Source organism: Talpa occidentalis, unplaced genomic scaffold (assembly GCF_014898055.3).
Source record: "Talpa occidentalis isolate TD23 unplaced genomic scaffold, MPIMG_talOcc4v2.1 talOcc4.11, whole genome shotgun sequence".
Lineage (NCBI taxonomy): Eukaryota > Metazoa > Chordata > Mammalia > Eulipotyphla > Talpidae > Talpa > Talpa occidentalis.
In genome coordinates this window covers 32,643,045-32,656,434 of record NW_023601104.1, presented here as the reverse complement: position 1 = coordinate 32,656,434, position 13,390 = coordinate 32,643,045, and the positions used below count along the sequence as shown (strand labels likewise).

Here is a 13,390-nt window from a genome sequence, read left to right as displayed (position 1 = left end):
CTTTAAATGTCCATGTAGGTACCAGGAGAATTTGCTTAAAACCTCTTATGAAGATGGTAGAGAGAATGAGCCCTATCCTATTATTCAATAACCATGTTTGTGATGCATCTGCATAATCTAACCATGCATAAATTAGTATGTGTAATACAACACTTATTTGCATAATAATAGCAAGTTAATAGATGCTTAAAGAGCAGAGACCAACACCACCTTTAAATCAGACATGCCTCCAGGCACTTTGGTCTGTACAGACCAAGATGCCAGAAAAACAGTGAGTATCAACCAGAGGAAAACAGTCAAACCATTCATTTTTCATCCCTTTAGACATTTCACTTATTTCCCCCCACACACTGGGGAATCATTTTCAAATCACAAAATAGCTTTATATTTTAAAAGCTAGCCCCCTTCTATAATAAAAATCTTAAAGAAATTGTAAAGGTGATAGTCAGCAATGTTTGCTTTTTTAGAAATGTGATAAAGAAGGGGCAAACATTAAAAGGAGTACATCCAAAATCATATTCATATAAAATTGGGGGCCCATGTATCTGCTTTGCAAAAACTACGTGACCTATATTACAGCTTTTCACCCTTCACTTCAATTCCTTAATTCAAATAATTTTAATGGAATACCAAAGCTTAAATAGTGTGTCAACAAAAGGCTGTGTCTCTGTCTCTCCTCCAACCTCAGTATGAGCGCATGAGACAGGGCGAGGATAGGGAAAACCATCACCAATGTCACACAAAGGAAGAGCATGGTGATGGCTTTCAACCTTTAACAAAGAGGCGGGGGGAAATCTGGAGTTTAAAAAAATCAAAAATCAATAGAGACTTCTAAATGACTCCTTTAAGATATCACTTTTCAATTTAACAGGACAGATTTATTTGTATGTGGCTCAAATGTTCACAATTGCTCCCTGCACCTTCATACATAGGAATGAATGTCACAGTGGCAAACGGCAGTAATGAACAATCTTACCTGAGGATATGGAAACCTCCCAAGAGCAAGCTGGGAAAGGAAATAATATTTGTCTAGTTATAGATTTGCATGCAGGGCAGATCTCCTTAAGACAGACAACTACTAAATTTCAGAATTGTATCTAGCAAATATAAAAAGCTCATAACCTCAAATGCACCAACTAAATTACTGCTGTAATTACATTAACAGTTGTATTTAGAATGGACATTATCAGTGAACAATGTTGTATCCCTGATAAAATATTTTAATTTTAACAACCAAATATTACCCTTATATAGTTCCTCTAAGGAATATTCCCAGCTCTATGGACATTATTCACATTTACACATAGGTGACAGTTTCTTCTAGACAGAGACATAAAACTAGCTACAGGAGACTTGTTCTTCCTTTCTGTTAAAATGGGAACATCTAATTGTTTCTAGCCCTCAGTTTTGTTTTCAGTTACAATGCATAGAGGAAGGGTTGCTGGAAATGGGGAATGGGGCATATGAAGTAGGTAATTTTGCCATTATTCTCATCTATTTATTAAGTTTTTTCATTCATTTTTAAATCTATAGCTAAGAAGGAAAGAGCTACTACTAGTGGAAAATGGTATTTCAAGACTGTAAAGTAAAAACTACAGCTTTAAGCCCGACCTTGGGAAAGTGAATCCTTAAGTGTTTCCAATTTGGGTAAATGTAAATGGGTATGTGTTTCTAGTCACTTAAATTTGATCTTTTAATTCTCAGCCAGGAATAGGATTGACAGAAAATAATGAGATGATATTTACCCAACAGGCTATAACACATTTAAAGAAAAGTGTGCCAAGATTTAGTAACTCGTAATGTGGCCCTTCTCCAGTCTTGAAACTCTTTATTACATGCGTCACTGCTTTCAAAGTAAAATTGTCACACTGGGAAACTGTGAGGCAGGACTGGATCCAAGAGAGTATCAATCCACTTTACAGATTCGACTACCCCAGTGAAGAAGTTCTCACACAGTCAGTAAAAGCCTAAGGACTGACCCCAAGACATGCCTAGAGAACACCCCCACGACCTGAAACTTAATCCAGAGGATTACACTGATGTTCTAGACCTCGAGAAATGATGTGTTTATTCGGACACCGACACTGTTCTTTTTTGAACTCCTTTTTGGAATTGTGTTTTACAATCATTTCAAGCAACAGAAAACATCTGTTTCACATTACTAGAATTGTATCTTATCTTAAATCATACTCCTCAGCTTTTTGATCATGTAAATTAGTTGTTGACTAAGGTTTGAATGACCTCTGGGTATTACCAAAACCCAAAGTCATCTTCAGAGAACAAATATTTTATGTTACTAAGGATACAGGTGAAAATACTGAAGTTAACTCTCAAAGTTCTAAAGCCAGTTTGAGCAATAGCAATCCATGTAAGGTGACTAGTTTCAAAGGACCAGCACTCATGCGTGTGTATGTGTATTCATACGTATATATACATATGAATGAGTTTTGGATTACCTGGTAAGTTCTATTACTTTGTATTCATTTCTTCTATAGCCACTCTATTAATTTTCATTAGTATAAAATTATAATATCATTATTTGATTTGGTGAAGATCATTAATCCCTTTAGTATAGACAGCGAAAACATCATACGATGTAGTGAAGGAGAGTAGGGATATTAACCAAACCCTTCCCTCAGTTTTGTATGATTATGCTTGTTATTATACTGCTATTAATTAGGAAGGAGGAACTTAGGTCTCCATTGCCCATTCCCTCACCCAATACAGGCCATCAATTTGCCTTATGTTTTATAATTACAGTGTATTTCTAGCCATAGAGAGCACATAGGTTCCAGAGTACTGTGGTTTAACATGGCGGCAATGGGTAGACTGGGCATTTGCACCACTCTGTACTGACAGACAGCTGACCTGTTGCCAGCTCACTAAAACCTATCATTACGAGTTTTGCATATTCTTCCCATTTGAAGAAAACTACAAAGAGGAGCGTCTTTGATCTAAAAAAGCAATCAGCCTAATAACTACCAGACAACATTTAGAACATTTATCTCAAGCCCTTCTATAGGCATTGCGCCATTCACTAGGATAGATGCTAAACATGTCATTAGGAAATATGACACAATTCTGTCTACATAGCTTACCAGCTGAAGAAATTTGCCCACTGTACATACAATTAAGATCTAAACTACCTGGCAGGTGCCAATAGTGACCATGGTTTCTTGAGTTTAAAGAATGAAGCAATGGTAAATGGAAGGTTTAAAAAAAATAGCAGGATAAGAGGGGAAATGTGAATTCTTCACACTCAGCAGAAAGTCTCAAATTCTCAAATCATCACTGGAGAGACTACAGTCAGCTTGGGAACATGCACTTACCGATTTACTCCCTCTGAGATGAGTGGAGTAAAGTAGTAAGGATGGCCCATTCATTTCCTCTGTCGGAAACCAATAAGCAAGAGAACAGAGATAATATCCAGGACAGGCTGGTAAGCCTGGAACTTCTCTGTACCAGCCTGCTTGGGAATAGGTGGCGGCATTTGCACTGGTGAACTCATTCTTGGGACTGACTGTGTTTTGCGTGTACTTTCCAGACATCCTATGGAATTCCAGTCTTACCTGTCAACTACATTCCTGGGAGAACTGCTTCTAAGACATTGTGCAGATCTTACTTTCTTTGAGTCAGAGGACAAAGGTTTCCTTGTCCATGACCAGAGCAGTGCCACAGTCATTTCTTCTCTGAGTGTCACCACTGGGCTGCTCCAGAAGCAGGTCAGGATTCTAATTCTGCACCAGTGAAAACTGGCAGCAGTGCTATTAGGCTGGCACCAAAAGCAGGCATTTTATAGCCCCAGGAGAGGGAGCTGCCTTCCATGTATGTCCATGTCCTTCTGTATTTAATGCAGCTGCAGTGTTTATGTTCCACACTACTTGTCTTGTGGCAAACAGAAGGAAATATATAGTCAGGCCCTAGAACCTTTTTATCAAGTTCAATTAAGAGAAGGTAAAAAAGGAAAAGGGCTCTTAGCAGACACGGCTACATGAAGAACAAGTTCTTCATGAGGCTGTCAAAAATCAAAATAAACACTGAACCCTTATGGGGAAGAGGGAACACATATGCTATGAGTGAATGTTTCAGACAGACGAACCTGGGGCCATTCTGTATCTTTTACCCCTACTGGTCTATTAATCTACTTGCATTTCCCAGTTTTTATTGTCAAGGTATTATAAATTAGGAAACTTACAAAAGAGAGTATGTAATCTTCTCTGAAATGGCCTGCAGATATGTCACTGTACTAAATGTGTTTCAGATTTAATGAAGCTTTAATGTCCTTTTTAATTTTGCCTGTTTCTGTATCACCAGGGGTCGGGCAAGGCAATCAGCACTCAAGAGGGTGGTTTGGTTTAAAACTAGGAAAAAACTCATTTGCTTATGAGTTGCACTGTATTTTCTTAATTAAATTTACTGAGTAAAATGGTTTAAGTTCAGCCAACCAATGACCTTTGTATGTAGATTTAGATTTATAAATAGGTTAACAGTTAAAGTAAAGAAGAAAAAAAGAATCACAACAAAGCAAACAGATTAGGGCTAAGCCAATAGAAATCTTTGCTCTCTTTATCATCTTTACAAAAGAAGCATTTAAATGTGGGCAGTTTAAGTCCAGTTCAAAAAAAAAAAAAAAAACACTGAAAAATGTAGACACACATAAGCGCCAGCAATTCATCAACCGACTCTCACATCCTTTTTCATTTCCCAGAGGGGTACCATTCACAATGTAAGAGATTTGGGAAAGCTTTATTTATTTTTGGGAGGTGGAGGTAGAGATGGCAGGGGTGTGGGAGAAGATTCTATTTAATATTAAATAAAAAAGTGCATTTTAATTCCAAATACTTCAGATTCAACAAACTGCAAAATATTCTGCTCATTGTGGGAGATATACTAAGTAAAAGGCAGAAAAGGAATGTTCTAAAAACATGTACCAGTTGGGAATACATTTAAATAACAGTAAACTACTAACATTTCACTATAAAACTAGCACTGTTCCTTAGTGTCATTTTATTGGTATTTGATTTGCCCAATCTTAATCTACAAAATACTCCAGAGTTAGAAGCATTTGAATATATTGGATTTCATAATTTAAGTAACCACTTTAAGTACTGTAAATATGCGTGATCATACCAACTGCCAAATATATAACAACTGCATGATAGAAATCTTTGTATTTTAACAGTTAGGTAGAAGATACTTATTCACAAAGTAACAAAAATGGCTTCTGTTGCTATAAGGATACTTACTATCATGAAGTCATAAATGATAAAGAAAAAACACACATTGTAGCCTGAAAGCAAGCAAGCAAGCAGGACACAAATTCAGAGTATGTTTTTTGGTGATCAAATCTCCTACTTAGAATACCAACAAGTTTACAGGAACAGTTTTAAATTTATAGTTATACTGAAGAACACAGAATTTTTCAATCCTTAATTTAGACATATTCTGTATTTTTTGGCATAACTGCAAATTGAAAATAAGCATTTTCAATAAAGCCAGTGATCTAGCTGAAGGAGGACTTTATAGTCTGAAATGTTCTAAAATTTGTTCTTAATTAGCCTGTGCACATTTTACACAATTAAATTTCCATCTAAGGGTTTTGTATTTAGATTGTGCACTGCAGTTAAACCTTTATTTCATAGAAATGCAGCAGTCACTATGGAACATTAAGACACAAGGAAACTTTAAAAAATCAGACTTAACTACTGGATTACATAAAATTCCCTAGGTGAGATTTCATCCCAGGACCAATTTACACAGTCCTAGAGAGAGTTTAAATCATCTGAAACTATGCTGGTGAAGAACCATAATAAATATTAAATACCTCAAAATCTACCCTAAGATTTTACTTTCCTTCCCATGTATCAATTTCACTGTCCTGTTACTGAATGGTTTAAAAACAATCCAAAGGATATAACAGCAATTTACCAGTGTTAAAGTGCTTCGGAGGTTAAACTGACAACAAAGAACACAGAAACACAAAGCGTCTTGAAGTAGGGTTTCAATTAAATGTGGAGGATTTAGTAATGCAGGACCCAAAAAAAAAAAAAAAAAAAAAAAAAAGAGTTACAAATTAATTTAATCTTCTGCCTATAGTTTGCAGCTGCACTCCAAAGTGTCTAGGGCTTAAGAACAAAGCCTTGAAAGGCCTCAGAGTGAGGAAAGCTTCAATTTTTAATGTATAACGCCATTAGCTGATAACTTGTGGAATCTGCAACCCCTGCGGAGGGGCATAAGTGCGAGTAACAGAGACTGATGAAGTGACATATTTGTTCATGTCTAGAACTATGAGGAAGAGGGTTATTACTAACACCATCAGGCTCACCAGAAATATGCCCTAATAACCTTTGGGACCCTCCATGTTATCAGTTCTCACTACATCAAATATATTAAAATCAAAACCTAATTCACTTTAATTAAAGACAATTAGTTTGTTTTACTATTATTGTTTTAACTTGTATGATATTATAATACATTGCAAATTAAAGATGGGATAATAAATGTAATGATAGCATCAAACTGTGTACACCTTTCCACCCAGGCTTGGTTAAATTAGCTTATCACTCACTGGTTTTATATAAGGAAATTCAAGGACACCATCATTAAAAGGGGTGTAGAAATAGTTCACTCTAAAAAGAATATATATTTTTTCCTTATTCAATTTATACTTCTTTTCACATAACACTTTCCTATAAACTCTAAGGATTTCTTTAATACAAACAGAATTATGGCCCAATGGAGGCATCAGAAGCTTAATTAATTTGCCCAAGGTCATACTGTAGGTTGGAGGGAAAGCTTGTTAAATTATTAGGAACTCTGGGCTCTACAGATGTTTTGGCATTGGCAAAGGACCCTGTCTGCGGAGGCCCTAGAGACATCTAGTGCAGTGGGTGAACCTCGGCCAATAACTCATTTATGTCTGTGCAAAAAGTGCCAAGCACTCCTGAGAGCTCACAAATAACATGTTTTCTTTACAGAGACAGAGTCTCACTGTGAGGTTCCTATCAGAAATGCTTCTTAACATGTGCCAATATTTAGTAAAGAACTACTCACCCTCACCAGAGTCCACTGATAAAAAGAAAATTTATTTTAACTTAAGGAGCCCAGAGATAAACACAGTAGCACAGAGATAAACCCAGCACTTTCCTATCATTTAGAAGGCCCTACATTCCATTCTATAGATTACTAATAATAATGGAGAAAAGACAGCACTACAAATAAATGTTTTTAATAGAGTGGGTTTTTTTTAATTAGAAATGAGCTTATTACAATGGACATTTAAATGGGGAGAGGGCAACAGTAATTCACAAGTACAATATCCTAATGTTGTTCCTTTAATTGCTTTATTTGTTTCACTGTTAAAAATGATTGCTTGCTGAGGCCTAACCACCAATGCTGAAAAGCATGATACATTGAGGTCTCAACCTGGGCAAACTGTACCTAAACTTACACTTTATTGCAGCTTAGTTCACAATCTTCACCTAATATAGGGTTATATCCCAGTGCAGCAGGAGGATAAATCATCCTGGAATATTACTCCGGCAAAGTTTAGCTGTGACTGGAGCATATGTGCTTTCGAGCCACTGAAGCAAAGGCCCATAAAATACACTAATTACTAGAAGTTATGGTCACTGAGTGATTGATAGCGCTCTGCAAGGCAACTTCCTCATTTTCAGCTCTTCTGACGGGGCTCATCCGCCACATAGCAATTATTAATTCATGACCCACCCCTCAGGCACTCGTACCTTTACTTCTAATTCTCCTGCTACCAAACTATTGCTACAGCTGGACACTGTCTTTCTTCATTCTGATGGCTGGGTAAGGATGATAAAAGTAGATTTCATGCTAAACGCTATTGTTTTGAATCTTTAAATGTTGCTTGGTCTTTCTACCCTGCTGTCCCAAACACATAATTCTCCCTTCTCTCCCATAATGCTATTTCGCTTACAACATTTTCCTTAAAAAAAAAAAAAAAAAAAAAAAAAAGAGTATGCTATATATACATATACATACATATGTGTATGCACATGTGCCTATGTGCTTATATACGAGTGTATGCATATATCAACCTGTCTCTATTACATCAGACCAAAAGCCCTGGTTGAATGATTTTTTGGTTGTATACTGTGTTTAACTGAGATATAATTTCAACAAGGCTATAGTAAATACGAAACAGCTAATGGATCAAAAAAAGGGGGGAGTCCCTCCATTTTTAAAATGACCCATTTTTTTAAAATTTTATTTTTATATTCCCCATACAATTACAACCCCCTTATTTTGACCCCAACCCCTCCTTTCCCCGCCCCCCCAACCCCCATAAAGTGTCTCTGGTTCATAGTTGTTTGTTGATTTTGATATTTTCTTTCTTATAGTTATTCTTTTTCCTGGTCCCTTATTTAAGTTTTCTAGATTCCTGCTATGAGTGAGACCATCCGGTATTTTTCTTTTTCTTTCTGGCTTATTTTGCTGAGCATGATCCCTTCCAGCTCCATCCATGTTGCTGCAAATTGCATGTGTTTATCTTTTTTGAATGCTGAGTAATATTCCAAGGTGTATATGTACCACATCTTCTTGATCCAGTCATCTATTTTTGGGCATTTGGGTTGTTTCCAAAGCTTAGCTATTGTAAATAGTGCTGCTATAAACATAGGGGTGCAGGTGCTCTTTGGAATTGATGTTTCTGTGTCCTTTGGATAAATACTTAGGAGTGGAATTGCAGGATCATATGGGAGCTCTATCTTTAGTAGGTTGAAGAATCTCCACACAGCTCTCCATAGTGGTTGGACCAGTTTGCACTCCTACCAGCAGTGCAGGAGAATTTCTTTTTCTCCACATCCTCGCCAACATTTGTTGTTGCTAGTTTTTTTAATATGTGCCATTCTCACTGGTGTGAGATGATATCTCATTGTAGTTTTGATTTGCATTTCCCTGATTGCATGTGATGTTCAACATTTTTTCATATGCCTGTTGGCCTAAAATGACCCATTTTTATAGCTTTGAAGAGTCTCCAATTGTTCCATGCCGATTTCATTCAGTAAACTCTACTCAGAGCAATGCAAATTAAAATATCTAAGGTATGTAACAAAATTTCTGAAAGTCATGTAGAAATAACTGCAAAGGTATCATTTGATGGTGTTCTGTGTACTGTGAGGAAATTCAGTGACAGACCGAAATAAACAGAGATAAGGTTCAGTTATGATGGATGAAAGTAAATATTTACTCTTAATAGAAAAATTAATGTTTAAATTTTTGAACAACTCAACATGCAAAAGTGAAGATAGTTTTTGTATCTGGAATCTGAGTATCATGATGTAAGAGACCAACAGACAGGCCTTCAAGCTACCTATCCTTTCAGGACCTGGTTCAGATTGTTTCCTCTTCTTTTGGGAGTTAATCCCAAAAGACAGTTTTGAGGACAAAATTCATACCACTCCATCTATACCAACGACCTGGCAGGGCATCACATGTGATCTGGTGACAGGTCCTAATGTTCTCTGTCTCTAATGCCTGGTAAATATTAACTTCTATTGTTGATCATGGTAAACCCTCTGATGGTGATGTCTCCTAGAACCTGGTTAACCTGGCAGTATATGCATGGCTTTGTTATTTCTACAGGACAACACTATAATAAACAGAAAATACAAACTCTTCAGTAGTAGGGGTTGGTGTCTTCATTGACAAGGCCCTCTTACACATCACTGCTTAGAATAATTACTTTCACATATTTAAGCATTATGATTAATTTAGATGGCTTCTTTCTGATTAAAGACTAAAGGGTTGCAAGAGGGAAAAAGATTAGACTTAACTGGCCCCAAAACCATCACGTGAGCTTAATTTAATAACTATTTTAATCTTCATGGTAAAGATTATGAAATGATACCCTTTCAAGATGTTTGTGTAGTGTTGACCTGTGTCCTCTGAAAGTGGGCAGCTTTAATCATGATAACATTCCCTAGAGGCCTAACTGGGGGGAAGGGGGGGTCTCCATTTGTAAAGTGCTAGACTGCTCACTGGAATCACGCAGCTATACATACTTGAGCAAACATCAGGGCTGGGGTAGTGCCTAGCGAGTTCAACCTAATTTACACTTCTATCTATCTCTAGACATTCCAAAGTCAAAGGAGCATTATCAGGTGTATTCTCAGACTCTTGTTTCTACATGTGTTGCTGCTCCTGAGAGAGAGAGAGAGAGAGAGAGAGAGAGAGAGATAGGTCTCCATCCCCAACAAGGCACCATGAATGCAGGTAAAGTCTTCTTGGATCTCTCATCTCTCCGACTATACCCTCATCAGAGGCCCCTGTGAATGCTCTATGAAATGCTGAGCCATTGTACAGAATCCTGAGTAAATAAATGGCTATTTTAGGTCACTAATTTTGGGTGGTTTATTAAGCAGTAAGAGATAACCAAAATGCTTTCTTTGACATTGATGACAACTACTCCCCCTCATCTGCCCCTCTTGTGCACTTCCACTCTACTTTTACTTAGCTTTTTCTCTGCTACTGAAGGAGCATCTGATGGTAGAGTTTGTATTCCCACTGCCAATACAGGGTAGAACTACATATTTACTGATCAGATAGAATTCTCATCTACTAACTTTCTTTTTTTTTTTTTTTTTTTAAGATTTATTTATTGATTGATTGATTGATATATACAAGCACTGGGTACAGTCAGAAGCGCAGGAGGGAGAGAGAATTCACCAGAGCCAGAGCAGGGAGCAGAGCAGGCAGAAGGACCGAAGCACACCGCTGAGGGGAGCAGCGGGCGGCAGGAGAGGCCCGCGCGCCATGCGGGACCCCCCTCCCGAGGCCGGGGAGCAGCCGGGGATCGAACCGGCGCCGCAGAGACCGCCGGCAGCCTCCCAACCCAGCGCCCAACCGCCGCGCCACCGGGGAGGCCCTCATCTACTAACTTTCAATTATAACAGCTACACTGGAGATTAGGTTAATTTCTGTGCTTCTTTTAAACAAAATAGTATGTATTGGTTTCTGAAAAACAATGGTAATTATATATATATATATTTTTTATTTATGATTTATTTATTTGTTTGTTTGTTTTTGTTTGTTTATACAAGCACTGGGTACAGTCAGAAGTGCGGGAGGGTGAGAGAATCCACCAGAGCCAGAGCGGGGAGCAGAGCAGGCAGAAGGACCGAAGTACACTGCTGAGGGGAGCAGCAGGCGGCAGAAGAGGTCTGCGCGCCATGTGGGACCCTCCTCTGGTGGCTGGGGAGCAGCCGGGGATTGAACCGGCGCTGCAGAGGCCACAGGCAGCTTCGCAACCCAGTGCTCAACCGCTGCGCCACCGGGGAGGCCCGGTAATTATATATTTTGAAACATGGTAAAAATAAACCAGTTATAGTGATAGTTAGGTAGTAATCCTGTGAAAAGCAGTCTTGATGGATGAGCTGAGTCACAATAAGCCAGTATTTCTCTTTTTCTAATTTCCTGCTCATATGTATTTACCATTACTATCTTCTTTTTTTAGACTACTTGGTATACTTCTTTTTCTGTAGCATAATGAAAGAGGCAGACTTTAATTCATGACTCAAACTGCCTAGTCAAGTCACTTAACCTTTCTGGAAAAGTTCTTTAATTTCTCTGGAACTTAGTTTCCAAATTGTTCGCAAAATAGGGACTTAGATGCTTATGAGGTAGTATGATCTTGGATGCCTCAAATTACAGATTTTTTTTTTTTTTTTAATAGAGGCATGTTTTTTTTTTTATTTATTTATTTATTTGTTTTGTTTATACATGCACTGGGTACAGTCAGAAGCGCGGGAGGGTGAGAGAATTCACCAGAGCCAGAGCGGGGAGCAGAGCAGGCAGAAGGACCGAAGTACACTGCTGAGGGGAGCAGCCTGCGGCAGGAGGGGTCTGCGCGCCATGCGGGACCCTCCTCCAGTGGCCGGGAGCAGCCAGGGATTGAACCGGCGCTGCAGAGGCTGCGGGCAGCTTCGCAACCCAGTGCTCAACCGCTGCGCCACCGGGGGAGGCCCAAATTACAGATTTTTTTAAATCAATTCCCATCACAATGAGGAAGCACTTCAATGAGGTAATGAATATCAAGTGGCTTTGTTAAGTGTTATCCTGTCACCCTTCTTGTTCAAATGACACTGAGCAAGAAGGTGTCAAGAGCAAGAAATAAAGGAATGTACATTTGAACACATTAAAAGTCCTAGATTCCAGTCCTTTCTGCAGTACTAGCTGCATGCTGTAACGCTGGTCATAAGCTTCCTCACCGGTTAAGAGGAAGGATCTGATTGAATAAGTTCTTTTTTTTTTTTTTTTTAAAGATTTATTTATTTATGCATACAAGAACCAGGGAACAGGCTTGAGGTGTTGGGGGAGGGGGTTTGAGAGGATTCACTAGAGACAGAATGGGGAGCAGAACAGGCAGAATACACTGCTGACGGGAGTAGCGGGACTAGGCAGGAAAGGTCTGTTGTGCCATGTGTGTAACTCCCTGGCTGGCTGGGGATAAAACTTGTGCCATAGTAGCTGCGGAAAGCCCCACAGCACTGTGCCTAACCCCGTGCACCACCAGGGAGGCCCCTGACTAAGTTGTGTTGTTTTTTTTTTTTTTTTTGTAGGACCCTTGCCAGCGGCTGGGGAACAAACCGGTGCTGCAGAGGCTGCGGGCAGCCTCGCAGCCCAGTGCTCAACCGCTGCGCCACCAGGGGAGGCCCCACTGGATATTTCAAAGTTAGTATTGGTGGCAAAATGATCACACTTGTAGAATTTTAAAGTTGAGGGACGTCACTAAAAGAACGGCCCCCTTATGTTTTAAATTTCATCATAAAAGCAACCCCACACCCCTACATCACTCAGCTACCCCTCTCGTACAACACTGTTTATTTCTGTCTAACAAGTCAGTACTGTCAAACTCCTGTGTTAAAATGTAGGTGCCATGAAGCTGGGTTCTGTCAGCTTCATTCACAGCCATGTCCCCTCCGTCTCGCAGAGGGCTGCCACGGAACAGGCACTCAAGGAAAACTTGCTGGGGTCTAATGAACAAATGACTGCATCTTGCCAACCTTTATACCTGTTTCTTACAAAGTTTATCTTCTTTTAAAAATCCCGAGACAGTGGTCATCTAGTCACTACTTCAGTGCTCCCAAAGATGCTTTTACCTCTAAAGGCAAAGATTCCTCTGTTGAGCAGAAACAGTGTGGCAATTTATCCATTAGAAATTCTTTATAATTTAATAGAAGATCATGGGCTTTTTGGGGGGGTTTGTTTTTTGTTAGCTTCCTAAAGTTCAGCCTGCCAGTCATAAAGCAGCAGCTCGCCTCGACTCTACTGACAATTCTTCAAACATCTGATTGTGGCTTGTGAAATGCATGCTCTGGGGTCTCTTTCTTTTTTTATTTTTCATATTAAGATCTTGTTG

General features: G+C 38.8%; 1 protein-coding gene across 5 annotated transcripts in view; it reads right to left on the bottom strand.

Annotated features, from left to right (window-relative positions):
* MAP2K5 (mitogen-activated protein kinase kinase 5) overlaps positions 1–13,390 on the bottom strand; it is a 243,722-nt gene that overhangs the window by 82,894 nt on the left and 147,438 nt on the right. For 3 of the 5 annotated variants that reach the window (XM_037502787.1, XM_037502788.1, XM_054688308.1), the window contains exon 17: positions 977–1,006. The exons of the other annotated variants lie outside the window; for them this stretch is intronic. In XM_037502787.1, the coding sequence (XP_037358684.1) occupies positions 977–1,006 (30 nt within the window). The remainder of the gene's footprint in view (positions 1–976; positions 1,007–13,390) is intronic. 5 annotated transcript variants of the gene reach the window in all.